We start from the raw sequence: 23,201 nt of genomic DNA, 5'->3' as shown, positions 1-23,201 counted from the left end.
AGGGTTTTAGCCCAGGGGATTTTTGCCCTACCTTATAATTCCACCCCTTACGTAGAGTATTACTTCAGGTCGGCAAAATCATCTAGTCCTCAAGACCAGCTTCCCAGATTACCCAAACTAATCTGCCTATAGAGGGTGCCAACAGGAGGCTGGAAGAACACAGCGAGCCAGGCAGCACCAGGAAGTGGAATAGTCAACATTCCTGGTGTATCCCTTCAGGAATGTTGACTTCTCTACCTCCTGATGCTGCCTGGCTCGCTATGTTCTTCCAGCCTCCTTCCTGTCTACTTTGGATTCCAGCATCTGCAATTTTATTTTTGTCTCTAAAGATGGCGCATGGTCCCTTTGCAAAGGAAAACAGGAAGGATTAGGAATGGGTATATTATATACAATCATAAACTTAACTGCAAACGTTTATATTGATTGGGTCTTATACTAAACAAAGATATTCCCCACAGAATGCCATTGTCTCTAAATTCTGCCCACCCCCCGAATGTCAGGTCTGTTGTAGATGCTGTGGTGTCAGGACCTGTGAGCTCACTATCTGGCCCATAACAGACACAGCACAATCCCCAACTGGCACAAAACCAAACCTTGTGAGATCACATGGATCCAGGTGGGAATTTCAACATCTACCTAACCCCATGGGCCCACCATGATCATGCTATCAAGTCAGTTATCTTCCTCCCAGTGTTTCTGGTAATTTGTTCTAGGGTATAGAAGTGTTTTTGGGACATTTCTACTGCCCTGAACAGGGACCTGAGGTATTCTCGTGGGTGGGGGTGCAGCGGCCGAGTTGGTGGAGGGGGGGGGGAGTGAGGGGATGGTGGAATGGGGTATCCAAAGTGAGGCACATACGCACATTATCCAACAGGTTGGTGAAGTTGTCCCTGACAGCGAGGTGAATCGTGGAGGGGTCAGGAGTCACAGTAAAGTGTTCCTGAACCACTTGAAATTCTGCCTACAGTTAAAAACAAAAACGGCTGTCGCTGACTGGACATGTCAGGAGCTGCTTTGTACCGGTAGTTGGACATGCTCATGGTGATATGTTAAGTCCCACCAGCTGAGTATGCCACCGGTGGAGGAACATGGTCTCATGCCATTACCTCTATAGTGTAGTTTGTAGATTCTGTGTCCACAGCCTGGAACCCACACTGGGGTCACGAGAAGGCATTCAGATGCTGGGGACACATTATTACACGTGTACCCCGGCTCCAACACCCTGACAGGGTCAGTCCCTGATATAGGGCGCTCCCACTTTATGTCACAGGGCGGGACCTTTTTAAAAGGGACATGTACCCCTCCTTAAATGACTCACTCACTCCTCCCTGGGTCCTCATGACTATCCTATAGGCGTCATTGTCCAGTCGCTCCAGTCAGTGGTCTGCTCCCTGGTGTCCCTGTTCAGTTTCCTGAGCCACCACCATCTACCCAGAGGGATATCCCCCTTACAACTGAGACAAACCCATTTACCTCCCACTGCCCTAACCCGGGAGGCATGGAACAGAGGCGTCCCCACAGGTGAACCCAATTGGAGTACCGAGAGAAATTCGACCCAAGCCACCCTGGCCACCTTTCCCGATGCACCCGGTTCCAGGTGTGCCACCTCTGGTGCTGACTCTGGAGGCTTTTCATCACCTCCCCCCACCTCACTCCTGAGTACCCGTAGACCAGGAACTCCTCTGTATTGCCCCTGCATCCAGTGCTGACTCCGATCAGATTGACCAACACCAGCACTCAATTCATTTTCTAGGGTTTCATCTTGTAAGACACAACAGACATGATTATATTATTGTAGGCTCCAGAATATCCCTGTTGTTTGCTCTGCAGGCGGGCATTCATTGTCTTTAGCTGAGGTGTTTATGGGGTTTTCTTTTATCTTAAAGCCCTATTCCAGACAGCTGCCCCTAGGCTTGTATATTGCCTAGATGTTCTCTAAAGCACTCTGCAAGTAGGCATCCTGTCTCCCCAATGTAGAGGAGACCGCATCAGGAGCAATGGATACAGTAAACAACATGTGTGGAAGTGCAGTTGAAACTTTGATGGATGTGGAAGGCTCCTTTGGAGCCTTGGATGGAAGTGAGGGGGGTGGTGTGGACACAGACTTTGCAATTTAGCGCTTTAGAGAACATCTCTGGGACATCCGCACCAACCAACCCCACAGACCCATGGCCGAACACTTCAACTCCCCCTCCCACTCCTCCAAGGGCATGCAGTTCCTGGATCTCCTCCATCACCACTCCCTTACCACCCAACACCTGGAGGAATGAACCCTTCCCATTAGTATGGGCATGTTAAAATGACAAAGTATTAATATCATAAAACCAGCAGTCCCTTCAATTCCTTCTCACAAACTGTCACAAAAGCTAAGTTCATTTTCACAGTCAATAGGAACCAATTTCACTTTTCCAAATCTGTGTTTTCAAATTCTTCCTTGATCCATGTTACTCCTCTAAAAACTGCTTCCTGTTTACACGTTCTTGACGTACATTTGTGTCAACCTCTTTGCTAACTTCCTATTGTCTTATTTATAATGGCGATTATCTTTTTCAGCTTGTTTGAACATTCGTGAAAGAACCCACTAAAAGAGTACAGCGCAGCAAGCAGCTCAGTTTTTATTTTCCCAAATCCTCAACCTTCCTTCCTGCAGAGAAAGTCTTACATTACAATCAATTCAATTTTTCTGGCTCCGTATAGTTTAGTACCTAACCAGAAATAACAACATAATTGTGTGCATAGTATAATGGTGACATAAATTATAGCTGAGCACTCTTGCTCAATTATCCTTCATCCTCTGACACTGCTCCACTTGAGGAACACCCTTTGTACAACTTGTGATAATTATAACAATAGTAAACCGTACACAATCATGCAAATCTAGCACTGCGTGTCTGGCTGGCAAAAAAAAATATGAATCTAGGGGCTAATGTTCCTTCACTTCTTTATCATACCCAAATAGAAGTAAAGTAATTATTCTTGGCAAATCATCCATTGCATATTTATTGAAAATGTTCCCCATGTTAGGGAAAACATGCACGGATTTAGAATTTGCACAACGATATCTGGTTGAAATTCAGTCAGCTAATCTACTGATTTGCCTTCAGCTCAGTGGGCATTGTCCAAGTTGTCAATATTAAGTTATTACATTTAAGATTTGGAGCAAATTATTGCAGAGCCTAAATATTTTAATACTTTCTGAAATATGTGTTATTCCTTTCTAGGGGCTAATTCAGCAATTGTTATTTGTAATGGGAGAACCAACTGCAGCCAAAGCACAATGTACTAGATACAACCGGGCTTGTAGGGAGACTTCTGAAGCTGAAACTGTCCTAAATGGCTCTGGTTTTCATCAAGACAACTATTTTCTACCAGTACAGTCTGAGGTATGCTAAACATTTGTCTTCATTAATTGAATATTAGGTGAAACATTGACATTGTAAGGTATACTTCACATTTATTGCCAGCTACTCATGTGTCAATCCTGAACTGAGCAAGTTATAAAACTCCTGATTGTATTTCTACTCACGTTAATCTGACATTAATCTCAGCTTGGACAAATGACTAATTTATTGGTTTGCAGAAAGTCCCATGTGCTTCTGCAGCTGTTGGGCTGTTTACGCTTGATACCAGAGACTTGTGGTAGAATTGTGCTTCATACATATGGATACCCCTAATGCTTATAAAGTACAAACAACTGCTTATTCTTTTCCCCTCTTATGAAAACCATAAATATAAATCTCTGGAAGGGACTACCAGTTCATGGTTTCATTGCTTTATCGTGCTGATTGAAGCCTTACTGATCTCTAGCTGCTTTTTGCAGGCTACTGAAAATGTTTCCCACTAATTGCATCTGTGTAATTGCAGCACTTTCTCCAGTGGAGTTGAAGTGTATGTGCAGGCAAAACATTGAGGTTCAGATTAACATTTCCTGACCGAGTATGCAGACAACACAGCAGGCAATATAGAACAAAAAGAGAAAATCACACTTCAATTGTTCATATATAATAAAGTAAAGATTTGGAGAGAAACATGAGACAAGAGAAAACAGAAAGCGACGTAGGAAAGGATTTTTGAAACCATTACATTTCAAATTATTTTTCTTTTGAAAGGTTGGATCTCCACACTATCAAAAATAATTTCAGTGCCAGAGAAATTGATTGGCAATGATTATCATACAGCAAAGAATACGCCTTAATCCTGAATCCATCAATCCTAACACTTCAGCATAAAAAAGTGTGAAAAGACCGCACAAGTACTGCTACTTTTCACATATTAATGTTGATCTTACTGGCAAAGCACTATAATAACACAGATTGTCCTACCTTGCTCCTAGCAACGTAACTCAGGGTGCACCTTCTGGACATCTGCATTTAAGTATCTATCTGGAAAATGCTATCATTTTAAAAACAGAATAATTGAGATTATTCTCACTAGTTATTCTCATTGGTTTCCTTTGAGAAAAATCCAAACCATTAAGACCACCAGCATTTTAGTAATAGTATAGTCACATTAAAAATAATCAGATTGGAGGGTGTGGTGAGTCTTCCCAACGTAATTAGCTGGATATGGTAATTGGAAAATGTCTGTCCTGGCAGTAATGAGGAGACTATCACTTTCTTAGAACCAGAAAAGTGAAATATAGTCTTATTATAATTGAAAATCACAGATATAATTTTAAATTTTCCCCATTGTGTGCAATGGATTGGACATTGTATGTACACTCCTCGGTCATCAGGTGAATTACATAATGGGACCATGATCTAATATCTCCTGCTTTCCATTATCAGTAAGAGCAAAATTATCCCTTGAGTGAAAAATCATATCCTTGGGACTCATTCCCAAATGCATTGAATTTAGTAAGTTAAATTTTTAAAAAGTGAGTTATCTAATTTCATTGTCTTGTCTCTGCATCAAAATTCTTATTTAATTTGCATTTAAAGCAGAAGAGAAAGCTTATGACAATGACTGGAAATCTAATAGCCCCTTTAGACTGTTATCCAGAATTTGGGAAGGAGGCTTAAACTTCCTTAAAGGTTATTATAAATTGCAGTTAAACTGCCTTAAACCTAGGTATTTGGTCAAATAAAGTTCAAGGGGTTACAAGACTTAAAAGATTTAATTTTGAACAGATTTCATTAATCTTTTTTATCTTCATCATAAGTAAATTCTAATAATTTGTGACAAGGTAAGCATTGAATTTACCATTTCCTTTGTAAATAATTATTTTAAGGATTGAATTCAAAGTCTAAACTAGTACTGTGTTTCTGATTTAACTAACAATTTTTAGTAGATATATATAGCCAAGCAGATGATGCTTCATGAAATATTGAGTGCATTTGATTTGTATAATCTACAACAGAAATCAACTACAAAGGACTTTGAAGTGGCTTTACAGAATGGTTTAATGACTGTAAGGGTGCAGTGTGCTCTCATGCTGACTTTCTATGCTAGTTATTTTAAGGATTCTCTTTTGGATACATGTATTTTAACCCTTGGCTAACTAAATCTATACTTCTACTCAGCATTCATAGATTTTCAGGTGGGTATTTCTCTCCTATAATTTCACGGAGCTATTGCTAGTAAAAAAAAAATGTTTCAGTATGTTGCTCTTAACACAGTTTCATGACAAACTTTGCACTGAACCAGAGAAGAAAAGATTTGGGCAGGTGATCAAACACTTTGTCAAAGAGATACATTTTCAGGAGTATTTGAAAGGAAGATAGAGAAGTCTGGGGGCAAATTTTCAGAACTAAGGACTCATGAAGTTGAAGGCAATGACAGCAATTAAGGAGCAACTGGATATTGGAATGTTCAGCAAGCCAAAATTGTAGAATCATTTGTGGGGTGAGTAGGGATTAGAAGTAGGAAAAGGCAAGACCATGCAGGGATTTGAAAACAATGACAAGGATTGTAGAACTGAGGCTGGGAGCCAAGCAAACATGAGAGGGTCTATGTACATGACTTAGTATGAGTGAGTTAGAATAAAGGTAGCTGGATAGACTGGGACTTTTCTCACTGGAGCGTAGGACATTGAGAGGTAACCTGATAGAAGTTTATAAAATAATGAGAGGTATGGTTAGAGTTAATTGTAGTTGTCTTTTCCCTGGGATGGGGGTTTTCAAGATTGGGGGAACACTTTTGAGATCAGAGAAGAGAGATTTAAAAAAGACATGAGAGTCAACATTTTTACACAGAGGGTGGGTTCATGTGTGGAATGAGCTTCCTGAGGAAGTGATGGATGTGAGTACAATTACAATGTTTAAAAGGCATTTAGCTAAGTACGTGAATAAGAAAGGCTTGGAGGGGTATGGGCTAGGAGCAGGCAGGTGGGGCTAGTTTAGTTTGGGGTTACGTTCAGCATGGACTCGCTGGACCGAAGGGTCTGTTTCCATGCTGTTTGACTCTATGACTATATGACTGCATGATTTCAGACATTTAATCCTGTGAGAATTTTGGAATTATTGCATTAACTGATAGGTGATAAGTAATCACCTTTCGGCGAACTAGTGTTGAGTAACCATTTTATTCACTTTTGTTTTGTTGACTTCAAATGTCAGATAAACTGGATCAAATTGTCAGCAACTGAACTTTTTGTCACAGGAGCAAGGAACATGTCATTTTATCAGCAAAACAGCCTCTTCAGGGAAAAAGTTAAAAATCACACAACACCAGGTTATAGTCCAACAGGCTTATTTGGAAGCACTAGCTTTTGGAACAGAACCTTAAGACACAGAATTTATAGCAAAAGATTAAAGTGTCATGCAACTGAAATGACACTGTGATCTTTAGCTGCAAATTCTGTGTCTTATGGTCCTGCTCCACAGCAGCACTCCAAAAGCTAATATTTCCAAATAAACCTGTTGGACCACAATCTAGTATTGTGTGATTTTTAACTTTGTTCACCCCAGTCCAACACCAGCACCTCCATATCATTTTCAGGGCAAGTCATTCAAAAGCCTGAAGTAAATATAATGATGGAAGTATAAACTGGGCATTCATAATTGCTTCCATACAGAGCAGTCTCTAAACGCAAAGATTCCACATCACGAAACGCTCTTTGTTCGATTTAATAAAGCAATTACAAGTATAAATGCTGACCTAGATTAACAGAAACATTGCTGACAATGAAAGCATTGAGGAGAAAGTGAGGTCTGCAGATGCTGGAGATCAGAGCTGGAAATGTGTTGCTGGAAAAGCGCAGCAGGTCAGGCAGCATCCAGGGAACAGGAGAATCGACGTTTCGGGCATAAGCCCTTCTTCAGGACAATGAAAGCAATCTATTTTAACTGTGAGAGACAACTACATGATGAATAACTATTACTATTCAGCAAGAGGAGAAAGTTGTGCAAATTGTGAAACAATATCCCAAAGTATATTTCATTGGTTTATGGAATGTTTAACCTCACAATAGAAAGCCAACGTACGTAAAGAACCGTGGAATCCTGTGAAAGTGCAGTATATGATCAGTGCCTTTAGTTGTAAAACAGTCCAAAGATTAAAATGATGCTGAGCAACAAGGGATAGGGACATGCTGCAAACATCTTCCAAATTAACTCATGTTGGATAACAAGATGGAAGACTCTTCCAGTGCAGTGGTAGTGACCCCATCTCTGAGCCAGGAGGCTTGGGTTTTTGTATTACCATTTCTGAACTAGTTGATTTGAAAAAAACTCTAGATGACAAGATGGGGCATTATGGTATGACAGCCAGAAATGAATTGCTACAATAGCTTTCATTACATGTTATATTCAAATGTCAAGGGAATTCTGATGTTGTGGAATATACTTCTAGAATTAATGGTTGAGGCAATTGCTATGTCAACAATCAAAATTAGGTCTTTGGATTTAACATGCTAATGCAGGCATGATGGGCCAAATGGCCTCCTTCTCCACCACAATACTGTGACTCCAAGATAATGGATGAGTAGAAAGGGGATTAAGGGATATAGAAACTAGATAGATGACTGTGAATAGAACCATCAGCAACCGCCAATGCAGGGAGTCATTGTGCAAAACTAATGGTGAACAAGCCTGTTATTCCAATGTCTCAACTGATTGAGGCAATGTCTAATCTGGTAGTCTCTCCAGTTTGTTCAGTCAACCCTGATGACTTTGGTAACATCTCCCAGTTCCTGCCCTTAACCAAAGAAAAGGGAAAAGACAGTGATATTGTAGATGGGAGCTACGGTATTCCAAGCCATATTACATTCTTCACTTTTTGATCAGTGCCCGAGAATTTCTATCTGACACCATTCTCAGAGTCCCAGCACCTAAGACAGTGAGAACAGTTTTGGAGTAGCTATAGGCAGCCTTGCAAGGGTCACCTACATAGGGTCATAGAGATGTACAGCACAGAAACAGACCCTTCGGTCCAACTTGTCTGTGCCGACCAGATATCCTAACCATTCTAGTACCATTTGCCAGCACTTGGCCCATACCCCTATAAACCTTTCCTATTCATATACCCATCCAGATGCCTTTTAAATGCTTCAATTGTACCAGCCTCCACCACTTCCTCTGACAACTCATTCCATATACATACCCTCAAACTGTCAAAAAATTGGTTTAAAGAAATTGAGTCATAATAAGAAAAGTCCAATTAGTTTCAGTATCCCAGGAGCATATCTGTCAGAGCCTCTGCTCCTGACAACGAGGTTCAATAACATTGATATCCTTATCATCTGGGTTATTGCCTGTGGGAAAGTCTGAACGATAGACAGGTCTCTTACAATATGATCTCTGCACATAGCAACACCTTAAGGATGGTAGGAAAAGAAATAGAACACTAGAGGTAGGTTTTTGATCACTTCCTTTTATGGTCAGATGCTTTTCCAAAGGAGCAGATGTTAGAGATCCCTAAAATCATCCTCTTTTCCCCATATATAAATGAAATAAACATTGCATAGAAAAACTGCCCAGCTTTCTTATGTGGCATAGATAGAAGAGAGAAAGATCATTGTAATTATATATCGTCGCTCAGGACCTCAGCTACTCACACTTTGCAACCAATGAGGAACTTTTGAAGCACAATCATGCTAGTAATGGGAGAAATATAGTAGCCACATATACACAGCAAATGTCCATGAAAAACAGCAAGATAATTAGATTAGCTAATTAGTCAGTAATGTTGGGTTGAGAAATAAACATTGAATAAGACACTGAAAACTCAATAATTCTCTTCAAATATGCCTTGGAATCATTGATGTCCATCATAGAAGGAAATAGGCCAAAACACTACTACTTCATCTCAAAGATAATGCCTCTGACAGTGCAGTACTTCCTCGTGTTGAATTGAAGTATTAACCTGGATTGAATGCTTATGATTCTGAAGCCTCTATTTTCTGACTCTGAGGTGAGAGTAAACTTTTAAGGGTGCTTTTATTAACCTATGTTTCAAATCAACCTGTTCAGAGATGTCATTACACACCTCTGGAACAAATGGGACCTAAACCTAGCCCTTCCAGTTGCAGATTAGAGAGACACTATTACTGTGTTGCAAAAGGGTCCCCCTGAGGTGAGAGTACTATTGGTCCATAAGACCATAAGACATAGGAGCGGAAGTAAGGCCATTCAGCCCATCGAGTCCACTCCGCCCCAATGAATACAATCCCAGGATCCTCAGCCGTTCCTCGTATGTTAGACCTACCATTCCAGGGATCATCCGTGTGAATCTCCGCTGGACACGCTCCAGTGCCAGTATGTCCTTCCTGAGGTGTGGGGACCAAAACTCCAAATGGGGCCTAACCAGAGCTTTTTAAAGTCTCATTTAACTTTAATCTATGCTTTACATAATGATAAAGGTTGTTTTAGTGAATTGAACTAAACTAAAATTGGTTTCCTGAAGTAAAATCCATTGTGTAGCTGAAGGAAATCATAATTTTCAATTTATGGAGCACATTCACTAACCTAGAACAAATATATAATCTTATAGATGGGACATTGGGATAGAATAACACAGGATATATGAATATCAAAATTATGAATAGACAATTCAGTCCTGCAAACTTGTTTGACCATTCAAAGAGATCATGACGCCTCTTTTCTGACCGCACATTCAATTTCTTACATAAATATACACTAATGACTATGTTTTACAGCCAACTGGGATAACCTTGACTGCTAAGAGAGATTATGCAAATACCCAATTTTGCAATTCAGTCTTGACCATCATCTCCTCCAAACCACCACACATTACTATCAGCCAGATTATCTAGCTGTGATCACATTGTTGTTTGTGGGAGCTTTGTTAACAGCTGTGTTCCTTGCATTACAGCAATCTATACTTTCCAACTGGATATAAAGCATTTTGGGATGTCCTGTGGTCATGAAAAATGCTGTTTAAAGTCTTTATTTTGTTGGAGTCTGGGATATTCCATTGCTTTTGAAGGCCCTGAGGCACGATTAAAGTAATACCAGGAAGTGATCTACATCTGGAAATGTATAAATTAATTGCCTACTGAGCAATCTCTGTCTCTTTATCTGTCTCTGCCTCTGTCTGTCTGTCTCTCTCTCTCTCTCTCTCTCTCTCCCCCTCCTTTGCTTTCTCAGAGAAGCTTTATTGGCTACATAGCACACTTGTACGCATTCAAAAGATCTGGTTCTGCATAACACAGAGCGGTGAGAGGACCATCATGCAAAGATAAGGAATGCATGCTGAATTAGTCACAAACATGTCGCTGATATCAAATTAAATGTGCAAACTTAAGTTATGGATAACCCAGGAGGCTGAAATCACAAAATATTCACAAAGAAAGAGTTTTTATAAACAGTATCATCAATTGCTCTGCTTTGAAACTTCATAAATAAGGTAAACAAAAAAAAAGACTCATTGTTCCTTCTTCTAAAGTTGATCATATTAAGATTAAATTAGATTACCTACAGTGTGGAAACAGGCCCTTCAGCCCAACAAGTCCACACCGACCCTCCGAAGAGAAATGGACCCCCCTATATTTACCCCTGACTAATCCACCTAACACTATAGGGCAATTTAGCACAGCAAATTCACCTAACCTGCACATCTTTGGACTGTGGGAGGAAACTGGAGCACCCGGAGGAAACCCACGCAGACACGGGGAGAATGTGCAAACTCCACACAGTCAGTTGCCCGAGACGGGAATTGAACCCGGGTCCCTGACGCTGTGAGGCAGCAGTGCCTTATTTACCACAGAACAGAATCAATCTTTAACTAAGATAAACCTATATGTCACAGAATAGATCTTTATTTCTGTCTGGTTATGCCACTTTTTAGTTTGTTTACTTCTGTGGTGATTCTTCTCATTTTAATCATCGCATTTTCTAACACTCACTAAATGCAAACATGTCACTTCATCGGGAGGTTTTCTAGGAAATGTCGCCTTAATTGTGGGATAATTAGGCCTTGTTGTTTTTCATTTGTCTATCAAATTCGCCAATCAAAATGCATAACAACCATTAGAAATGTAACCATAAAAAAACTATTACAACCTCAATGTAGTCAATGCTTAGTACTGGGCATCAATCCCCAGTAAGCGTTGGTTCCCAAGTGTGATATTCTGCCCAATTTAAATATCTCACTGTGAATAACATTGCAGTCAGCCTCACTGATAAGGAGAACGTTTTTGCAAAGGTGTAACCAATCCACTTCATTACATAATCATACTTCACATTTTTTAATCAGAAAAGTTATGAAAAGAACATTGCTATCACATAATAATAATAATACCCTGGACAGCTGTGTAATATTTCCAGGTTGGTTAGCCAGTGACAGCCATGATACCATTTGGGGGAATAAAGATGTGTATTTACCAGTGAAGCACATCATTGTTCCTAATAATGTAGAATCCATCTTAGTGCATAAAGTGATGAACCAAATTTGTATTAAAACAAATTATCTTTACCATATACTGGCAAGGCATTCACTTTATGACACATCACATTATATAGCACACAAAATATGTTCAATGTGTTAAAATGCAGAGAATTCATCCCCCTTTGTACAGAAACCAAGTTGACCATTATAATCTGATAATAAATGAGTCAGATTGGCAATGAGCATGTTCTTATGGGATCAATGCTCTGATCAGCTCTATGATATTTATCATTCATATCACTATAGGTTCTCAGTTAGCAGCTAATAAATGTAACTAGTATTTACAGAATATTTGACAGAATTGTAACTAGTTTATTATAAAGAATACTTAGACATAGAATAATTAAAGGTGCTGAAGGAAGCCATTTGGGCCATTGAATCCATGCCAGCTCAACATGGAGCAATCCAATCAGTTTCACTTCCTGCTCTATCACCCTGATTGTTTATTTCCTTCAACTGTTCATCCAAAAGCCCCTCCAGAGCACGTTCTTTGCAAAGTCTTAAATCTCTGCTTCCTGGTCCTAGAACTATCAGTTAACAGAAAAAAATTTATCTCACCTGCATCTGAACTATTACACCTTTCTCAAATTTCCCTTCAATCTCCTTTACTTCAAGGAGACAACTCGTTAATAGACTATCCAATGAATCATACTCCCCTGCTACTTCCCTAAGATATATATATTATTTCATTTCATATATTTTTCATTTTCTTTTGAGGTTCAGGCTGCTTCTACCATCCTTTCAGGCAACTCAATTCAAATAGCAACAATTCACTCTGTGAAAAAAACATTTTGCAATCTCACCTCTGGTGGTTTTTGTCAATCACCTTAACCTCTATCCTCTTATTACAGTCTGGAATGTTGTAACTATAGGTCAATTGCTTTAGAATTATTGCATTGATGTTAGTTTTTGTTTTGCATCCGTGTAAAGTGTAAGATATGAAGGCACTACTTTGAGTGCAGGCCAGTGTGCACAGACACATTGAGTTAAGTGTGTACTGTTTTAATCCTTCACATAATTACAGCCACGGGATACGATTAGTTATTACAGAGATCACTGGAACATTTCAGGATTCATTTTTCTTGATAAAGTGAATGGAGACTTGGCTGTTCCCTAATACAGTAGAATTTGAATGCCTCAATATGAGTATGAAGAAAGTTACTTTTGTTATAAAATTAGGTGTAATTTACAACAGAGAGTGGCGGAAGTCAGATCGGAGCAGGAAGGCTGTTGGGAAGGCAAGTGATTGCTTTTAAGTAGGTGTGCTCTATGGTCAGGACCAGGGATGCAAGATGTACGAAGAAATAGATATGGCATGTTAGAAAGACAAGGTCACAGTGATCATGGGCGACTTCAATATGCAGGTGGACTGGGTGAATAATGTTGCCAGTTGGATCCAAAGAAAGGGAATTCATGGAATGCTTACAAGATGGCATTTCAGAACAGCTTGTGATGGAGCCCACAAGAGACCAGGCTATTCTGGACTTAGTGCTATGTAATGAGCCAGACTTTATAAAAGCTCTTAAAGTAAGGGAACACTTAGGAGACAGCGATCATAATATGGTAGAGTTCAGTCTGCAGTTTGAAAGAGAGAAGGCAAAATTGGAAGTAATGGTGTTACAATTAAATAAAGGTAATTACAGAGGCATGAGAGAGGAACTGACGAAAATTGACTGGAAGCAGAGCCTAGTGGGGAAGACAGTAGTGTAACAATGGCAGGGGTTTCTGGGTGTAATTGAGGACACAGTACGGAGATTTATCCCTGAAGAAAGAAAGACTATCCGGGGGGATTAGACGACCATGGCTGACAAAGGAAGTCAGGAAATGTATCAAAGAAAAAGAGGCAGCGTATTAAGTGGCCAAGAGCATTGGGAAATCATAAAATTGGGAAGGCTACACAAACAAACAGAGGATAACAAAGAGAGAAATAATGAAGGAGAGGATCAAATATGAAGGTAGGCTAGCCAGTAATATTAGAAATGGTAGTAAAAGTTTGTTTCAAACATAAGAAACAAACAAGAAGCAAAAGTAGATTTTGGGCCGCTCCAATTAATGCTGGAAGACGAGTGATGGGAGATAAGGAATATCTGAAGAACTTAGTAAGTACTTTGCATCAGTCTTCACAGTGGAAGACATGAGTAATATCCTAACAATTATGGAGAGTCCGGGGGCAGAGATAAGTATGGTAAGGCAATACAAAAGAGGAAGTGCTAGAAAAGTTAAAAGGTCTAAAAATTGATAAATCTCCTGGCCCTAATGGGCTACATCCTAGAGTTCTGAAGGAGGTAGCTGAGGAAATAGCAGAGGTGTTGATTGTGATCTTTCAAAAGTCACTGGAATCAGGATTGGAAAATGACTGTTGTAACCCCCTTGTTTAAGAAAGGATGAAGACAAAAGATGGAAAATTATAGGCTGATAAACCTAACCCCAGTAATTGGTAAAATTCTAGAAACCATTGTTAAGGATGAGATTTCTAAATTCTTGGAAGTGCAGGGTCGGATTAGACCAAGTCAGCATGGATTTAGTAAGGGGAGGTAGTGTATGACAAACTTGTTAGAATTCTTTGAAGAGGTAACAAGTAGGTTAGACCAGGGAAACCCAGTGGATATTATCTATCTAGACTTCCAAAAGTCCTTTGATAAGGTGCCTCATGGGAGACTGCTAAGTAAGGTGAGGGCCCATGGTGTTCGTGGTGAGCTACTGGCATGGATTGAGGATTGGCTGTCTGACAGAGGGCAGAGAGTTGGTTCAAAATGTTCTTTTTTGGAACGGCAGCGGTGACAAGTGTTATCCCACAGGGTTCAGTGTTGGGGCCTCAGCTATTCATTTATATATTAATGATCTGGATGAAGGGATTGTAAGTATTCTGGTGAACCTTGCCAATGATACAAAGTTAGGTTGACAGGCAGGTAGTACTGAGGAGGTGGGGAGGCTGCAGAAAGATTTAGACAGTTTAGGAGAGTGGTCGAGAAAATTGCTGATGAAATTCAACATGAGTAAATGCGAGGTCTTGCACCTTGGAAGAAAGAATACAGGCATGGACTATTTTATAAACCGTGAGGAAATTCATAAAGCCAAAGTACAAAGGGATCTGGGAGAGCTAGTCCAGGATTCTCTAAAGGTTAACTTGCAGATTGAGTCCGTGATTAAGAAAGCGAATGTAATGTTGTCATTTATCTCAAGAGGGTTGGAATATAAAAGCAGCGATGTGCTTCTGAGACTTTATAAAGCTCTAGTTAGGCCCAATTTAGAATACTGCATCCAATTTTGCTCCCCCCACCCCACCTCAGGAAGGACATAGTGGCACTGGAGCTAGTGGCCAGCAGAGATTCACACAGATGATCCCTGGAATGGTAGGCTGAACATATGATGAATGGCTGAGGATCCTGGGATTGTATTCATTAGAGTTTAGAAGGTTGAGGGAAGATCTAATAGAAATGTACAAGAAAGTACATGGCCTAGAAAGGGCAGATGCTGGAAGCTGTTTCTGTTAGGCGGGGAGACTCGGACATGAGGAGACATTTCTTCAGCTAGAGAGTGGTGAGCCTGTGGAATTCATTGCGACAGAGTGCAGTGGAGACCGGAACGTTAAATGTCTTCAAGGTAGAGATTAATGAATTCTTGATCTCATGAGGAATTAAGGGCTACGGGGAGAGTGGGTTAGTTGAAATGCCAATCAGCCATGATTAAATGATGGAGTGGACCGATGGGCCAAATGGTGTTAATTCCACTGGTATGTCTTGTGGTTTATAGGTGTATAATTTGGTATCTACTATCTCTACATTGAAACCAAATTCCTAATTCAATAGTAAATTGCATGAGTAATGCTAGCTCTTAACTGAGAATAGACTTCCCATCTCAATTACAACACTAAGAACTGGGTCACATAATGTTTAGCGTTTTCCCACTTCAAAACATCTGAGACAAAATGGGCCACCATTGGAATTGTGATTACCTTCGGACATTTGGTTTCTCAAAGGAAGTATGTTGATTTATTTTACCTTCAAACAATCTTAATCCTTAAACTAGAAGTTAAATTCCCAAAACATATGAATCATGAAATTTAATATTCATAACATTCACCTTGATTTCTACTGAATTGACACGTTAATCCACATGTAATATAGCCCCAAGCATGGGCCAAGAATGTGCTAACAGGATAACTATGTGAAATTAATTTGCCTCATTTTGATATAGCAAGTTCTGCAATAGCATATTACCTAAAAGTCATTGGTTACGCCTTAATGGCAAATCAGATAAATATTGATTTTTAAAACTATAGACACATCCTGATTTGTTTAGTTATAATCTGTCACTGAATTGTACGCCAATGAATTGACAAGCAGAGCATATTATAACACATGCAACATCTGGCAAAGAACCATACACGTTTCTGTTTATAAATTTTCCAAGGGAGAAGTATACATTTTACATATTGGTGTTTCCAAACTATTGTAGCGTGAATAGGGTGTCATTGTGGACATATTTTCTTGAGGATTAGCAAACGTGGAAACATTCATCTTAAATAGAAACATATTAGAATAGTAAATCGAGTTACATCACAAGGTTAATTTTTAGGATCTATCCTGACTCTGGAAGTAATTACATGTCACAGGATAAAAGAATGTTTTAAGGAAATAAAATGTATTCTTTTTTCAAAATGCATCAATATACTTTGTAAAAAGGCTGCCAGACTCCATTCAATTCCAAACTCCAGATTGTTATTATTATAGTAAACACTACATCGTGACTTACTATGCACTTTCATTACATTTTTAATAATATGCTGAAACATGCAAAGCTAATTCAAGCTGAGCAAGTTTTTAGGTTCATGATGGAAATAGTCTCTGTAATAGCATTCTTTTCTGTGAACATTTGGTTTATTTTAGTCCTGGAAGAATTTTTTTTTGTTGTTGTTGTTGCGTTATGTTCTAGGTAGCGATGACTAACTTTTAAAACAAACTCCTAGTTTGTCTCAAAACGTAATTGTGCCACAATATTTCACATTTTTAACAGAAATCTTTACTATTCAGGAGTTAAGCAAAGCAAATACTACTAACTTCCCTGCAAAATCATAAGTGGGTCTGAATAAAGTAGTGAAATTGTGCTTTGACGTGAAAGCTGTATCGATACTTTATGACCTTTCCTTGTTTACCAAAACTCTTCTTTGATCTGAAGAAATTGCATGAGTAATGCTAGCTCTTAACTGAGAGTAGACTTTCTGTCTCAATTACAACACTAAGAACTGGGTCATCTAATGTTTAGTGTTTTCCCACTTCAAGCCATCTGAGACAAGATGGGCCACCATTGGAATTGTGATTACCTTCGGGCATTTGGTTTCTCAAAGGAAGTATGTTGATTTATTTTACCTTCAAACAATCTTAATCCTCAAACGAGAAGTTAAATTCCCAAAACATATGAATCATGAAATTTAATATTCATAACATTCACCTTGATTTCTACTGAATTAACATCACAAGTGAATGTAACCTACAGATAGTGGATTGATGATCATAATATATAGCACATAAACTAATGCTTGCAGAAATGAATTAATAGCCTGATCACAATGTATCATGATACTGCGTTAAAAGCTGCAAAACATCCTGACACGGGTCAATGTTCTCCATCTTAGTAGATCCTTGCACAGAGTATAACAGACCTTCTAGTTATTCATGAGAACTTTAAAGTAGAGTAGGATGGATCTGAGAGGCAATGCAGTTCAGTGAACACAATGTTAACATGAATAAGCTCAATTTATTTAGGATGCGTACAGCAGCAATTTGGGTGATTTAATTATAAAGTATGTGGAAGTTGGCAGTCTGGCCAAGAATCAATTAGAGCAGTTTTAGTCTAGTGGTGAAAAAAATCCTCCAAATGTTCAGCAGCACCGAGGTTGAGACAGATGTGGAGACAGGTGATAGATGAACTTGGAAATTGGTGGGCTTGTCTTTTGTTAGTACTCTGGATTTGGTGTCTCAAAACAGCTCATTACCAATGCCTGTGTACCTTTTTGTGTTGTGTCTATGGTCTCAACTGTATTTAGAGTTGCTACCTTTTACCAAATTACTTATCAGACTGTGGACACAGTAAGATGGCACCTTCCCAGAGGAAGAACTAGTGAAACTTGCAAATGACACATACTGGTCCAAAATGCCTTGTGTACTTCAAAATGGAGGAACAGTACTTTTGTTTCCAATTATTGGGTAGTTTGTTGTTTTTTTCCCACTTTCGGTTAAATTGGGCCTTACCTTTGATTCTGGAGAACCCCAGGATCTATCCTTGACTGCCTGCTATTTCTCATCTACATGCTATCCCTTTGTGACATCACTCAACAGTATGCCCAGTTCCATCTCGCTACTGGATTCCCAATTTGTCACACTGTTTGCCTGACATCCAGTACTGGGTGGGCAGAAACTTTCCCGAATTAAATATTGTAAAGACTGAAGTTATTGTCTTTGCACCCAGATGTAGACTCCATTCCCGTGAAGGGCAGCAGCTTTTGAGCATCAGCAACACCAAAGAGAAAGGTGCTGTTAAGGCATTGAGGGAATCTCAAAGAAGCCTCAACATGGAGGTGTACTTAAAGGTGAAATAATACGTTTTATTTTCAAAGGGGCCCAAGAAGCGAGTAGGCACTTTGGTAGAAAAGAAACCTTGTGAGTGGGAGCATTTGATGCCAGCAGCCCCCTCTCTGTGGGTGGAGTCTCCAGCCCTAATGACCCATTGACCTACAACAGTGAAGTTAACTCCATTGAGGTAACAGCCCCACTGTGCAATAGGGACTGTACCAGCAGCAAAATAGCTTCCAAATTACCTTGAATTTAGGTCTTAAATATTTAAATGGCTGCCTGTCTATGGCCAATGGACTGAGGAGTGGCAGATACAGTTTAATTTTGATAAATGGGTGGTGTTGCATTTTGGTAAGGCAGATAAAGACGAGATTAGATTCCCTAAGTGTGGAAACAGGCCCTTCGGCCCAACATGTCCACACCGACCGTCTGAAAAGTAACCCATCTCCCTCTGACTAATGCACAATTTAGAATTGCCTATTCACCTGGCCTGCACATCGTTGGACTGTGGGGGGAAACCAGAGCACCCGGAGGAAACGCACACAGACACGGGGAGAATATGCAAACTCCACACAGACAGTTGCTCAAGGCTGGAATCGAACATATGTTCCTACTACTGTGAGGCAGCAGTGCTAACCACTGAGCCACCATGCTGCCTGGGTAGGACTTATATACTAGGAGAAAGTGAGGACTGCAGACGCTGAAGATCAGAGTCAAGCGTGTGGTGCTGGAAAAGCACAATAGGTCAGGCAGCATCCGAGGAGCAAGAGAATCACCGTTTCGGGCATTAGCCATTCATTAGTAATTCCTGATGAAGGGCTTATGCCCGAAACATTGATTCACCTGCTCCTCGAATCTTGCCTGACCTGCTGTGCTTTTCCTGCGCCACACTCAGGACTTATATAGAATCACCGTTTCGGGCATTAGCCGTTCATCAGTAATTCCTGATGAAGGGCTTATGCCCAAAACATTGATTCACCTGCTCCTCGAATGTTGCCTGACCTGCTGTGCTTTTCCTGCGCCACACTCAGGACTTATATAATTATCGGTAGGTCCAGGGAGTGTTGCCAAACAAAAAGATCTTGAGATGCAGGTTCACAGTTCCTTGAAAATGGAGTTGCAGCTAGCTGGAAGAATATTTGCCTTTAGTGGTCAGTGCATTGAGTACAGGAGTTGGGTGGTCATGTTGCAGCCCTCGTTTGGAATAGTGCATTCAATTCTGGTCTCCTGCTATAGGAAAGATATTGTTAAACCTGAAGGGGTTCAGAAAAGATTTACGAGGATGTTGCCGGAGTTTGAATGTTTGAGCTATAGATTGGGGCTATTTTCCCTGGAGCATCAGAGGCTGAGGGCTGACCATAAAGAGGTTTATAAAACCATGAGGGGTATAGGCAGTGTGACTAGCCAAAGTCTTTTCCCCAGGTTAGGGCAGTCCAAAACTAGAGGGCATAGGATGAAGGTTAAAGGGGGAAGCTTTAAAAGGGACCTAACGGGCAATATTTTCATGCAGAAGGTGCTGTGCGTGTGAAATGAGCTGCTAAAGGAAGTGGTGGGGGCTGATAAAATTACAATATTTAAAAGGCACCTGGATGGGTATATGAATGGGAAAGATTTAGAGGTATATGGGCCAAGTGCTGGCAAATGGGACTAGATTGGGTGGTGAGTGCCTGGAACATGCTGCCAGAGGAGGTGGTGGAAGCAGAAACAATTGCAGCATTGAAGGAACACCTGGATGAATACTTGTATTGTTCTCTGTTCTATTAAATTCGGATATCCAGTCAGCATGGATAAATTAGACCGAAGGTCTGTTTCTGTGCTGTATTCTAAGTGGGCTGTCAAGTTGCAACTCAGCCCAACTCTCGGAAATGTTTGTGATGGCAGGAATAATTAAGGTGCTCTGTGACATCGATTGAGTTCATGAAAAACACTACCTAATATAAATTATTTCATAGCCATTGAAAAAAAGGCTTTGAACGCCTGTTGCTTTTCTTCCAGTTTCTTCACGTTCATTGAACTAGCCCGAAGATTAGTTTCATCGTGTAAGAATAAGATAAATTTCTGAATTATTTAATTCTTAGTCAAATAAAACTATGAAACTGAACTAGCCTGAAGATTAGATTCATAGTTTTATTTGACTAGAAATTAAATAATTCAGAAATGTATCTTGCTCTTATACTATTTAACAAACATGCAAAGGAACTCAAGTTGACACCATGAATTTTTGATATTGTTCTTTTCAGAAGTTATCTGATCTTCCGGTGCCTTGTAGGATAGAGCTACACTGGGCACATCTGAAAATTGGTTGCAAGAATTGGGTAAACTCATTATAGTCCTACCAGACCATAGGGCTGTTCTCTCATTAGCAAGAGATGACTGGTGGTCATTTAAACTTAAGGTCACCATACTTCAGGTGAGCAGAGTCCTTCACAGGTAATTTCAGCAGATACAGGAATTGAACCCACATTGTATCAGACATCCAGCCAACTAAACTAACCAAAGCCCTTATGGAAAAATGTCCTTTCATTGACAAAGAAAATAGATTGAAGACAAGCAGTTGTTTTCCTTTAAAGGTTGTATTATTCAATGCCTTAAAAGAAAGTTATTGTTTAGACTTACACTGTCAAAATTATAGCTTAAAGTTATGAATTGGTAGTAATTTTGTTTCAAAGCTTGTTGTGGGTTGAAAGTGTTTTTATAGTGAATTAAACAATGCAAGAGCATTCTGTTTCAATTCATGGCCAACATTTCAGCATTTTAAAAATAAACCTGGCAAGACTGCAACATTTTCTTATCAACTGGTAATTATATGCTTCCAGTCATGATTTATTTCCCAATTAAGCAGACTACCACTGTTTTCTATGCAAACTCATATTTCATATTTTAATTATATACACTAACGCTCACTTTGGCTCCAGAATTTTTACCAGAGTCGACACAGTTAATAAGCTGTCTGCCAGAAAATATCAAGAGTGTCTCATACATTACAAAAGCCATGTTCATGCATCTTCCATTTCTCATGGTATGTCTCATATCTGATTTAACATCATATCTGTGTCATAGCATTCTTTGCATGTATATGGTAGAATTATATAGTAGCAATGAGGAATTAATAATAACATTAATTAGGTTGTTGTGTCACCATAGTTTTAGCAGACCTTAGGGGTTGCTATCTTATTGGACAAAAGCGACTGATGGTAACTTAACCTGAACCTTGGGCAAGGGGGTATGTTGAAAAGGAGAGTCCTTCATGATAACCTCAGACTGATGATGGGAACTGAACTCATGCTGTTAACATCACGCTGCTCTGTACACCAACAAACCAGCCAATCAAGCTAAACCGATTCCCCTATTTTGGATCAGGATTTATTTTTGGTTGGATGCTTTGGGTATTTTAATTATTACTTAAGCTTTTGCTCACTGATGGCAGTATGACTGCAAAGGAAATATCTGTCTTAACACAGAATTTTCCATGGATTATTGGGAGGTTGACAGTAAATATTTTGCATGTAATGTTAGCTTATGATAGACTTTACCACATGGAGTGATCAAAGCAGTCAATGGTACAGAAGTAACCATCTGTTTTTGAATGTAAATTGAGGCTGTTGTGTCTATGGTTAAGGGAGTAAATGAGAGGCAATTTGCTGGCATGGAAATATCATGCCTGGTTCTTGGAATCACTGAATTCCAGATGTGCACCATGCATGCTCTGGATGGGTGTGCTATGGATTGGAGGCAGTCTTTATTTTAGAAGCAGCCTGGGTGGGATGTTCCAGAGGTGCACCCAACTATAGCTCCAACAGATGACAGAGAACATTAAAGTTTCTGTGTGGTGCAGTGGGTTAAAGCATAATTCTTCTTCTTTGGATCTTGGGTTCAAGTCTATTCCACATAACAGTCTTAATGTGGTGCAAGCAAGTTGTATCATGATGGTATATTTATTTGGAGAAAGTGAGGACTGCAGATGCTGGAGACCAGAGTTGAAAAATGTGATGCTGGAAAAACACAGCAGGCCAGGCAGCATCCGAGGAGCAGGAGAATCGATGTTTCGGGCATAAGCCCTTCTTCAGGAATTTATTTATATATTTATTTGCTAGTGTACTGAAAAATTCGACCAAATAATTCTAAATAGCTTGATCAATGAAGTTATCTTAATGTTTGGATTGTTTAACATCTGTTAGCTATAGATTTATATTTCAATTCTTCAGCTTAACACCACTTTTGAAATCCCAATCCTTCACTCCATCAGGCCTAGCTGTCAAATTCTGGAATTCTCTTGCTTAGTACCTTTACCTTACCACCTCCTGATTTCTCTAGGACAAACCCTTGGTCATCCAGTCCTATCTGGTTTGACTGTTTATACTGAAACAAAGAACTGCAGATGCTGGCGATCTGAAGCAAAAGCAGAAATTACTGGCAAAACTCAACAGGTCTGGCAGCATCTATAGGAAGAAAGTAGAGTTAACATTTCACCTCCTGGTGACTCTTCATCATAACTCAGTTTTGGTTTGACTGTCTTCCTTCTCCCTTAGCCCTTGCTAAGGTTGCTTTCTAAGTGGTTGCTGTTTGAAACAATAATCCTATCACTTAAAACATTGGTGAATGAGAAGAAAAGCAAATTAGAAGAATGCTGATCAGAAGCAATCAGAATTTAGTTCACACCTTTAGCAATTTCACATAGATTGCACTGTAAAGTGGAAAGCTCCTATTGATGTGCTGAAGTTAGGTTAAACTACACCAATCAATTGTTGCAGAAAGATATCCGATGTATAATGAACCTGCGAC

The 23,201-nt window shown here is 39.7% G+C and overlaps 1 protein-coding gene across 1 annotated transcript in view; it reads left to right on the top strand.

Annotated features, from left to right (window-relative positions):
* The window catches only part of LOC122564606 (collagen alpha-1(I) chain-like), a 378,414-nt gene that overhangs the window by 160,515 nt on the left and 194,698 nt on the right, over positions 1–23,201 (top strand). Inside the window, exon 5 of the mRNA XM_043719695.1 lies at positions 3,222–3,383. Coding sequence (XP_043575630.1) covers positions 3,222–3,383 — 162 coding nt within the window. The remainder of the gene's footprint in view (positions 1–3,221; positions 3,384–23,201) is intronic.

This window comes from Chiloscyllium plagiosum, chromosome 30 (assembly GCF_004010195.1).
Source record: "Chiloscyllium plagiosum isolate BGI_BamShark_2017 chromosome 30, ASM401019v2, whole genome shotgun sequence".
Lineage (NCBI taxonomy): Eukaryota > Metazoa > Chordata > Chondrichthyes > Orectolobiformes > Hemiscylliidae > Chiloscyllium > Chiloscyllium plagiosum.
Note: the sequence above shows the minus strand (reverse complement) of the source record. Positions and strands in the feature narration are given on the sequence as shown.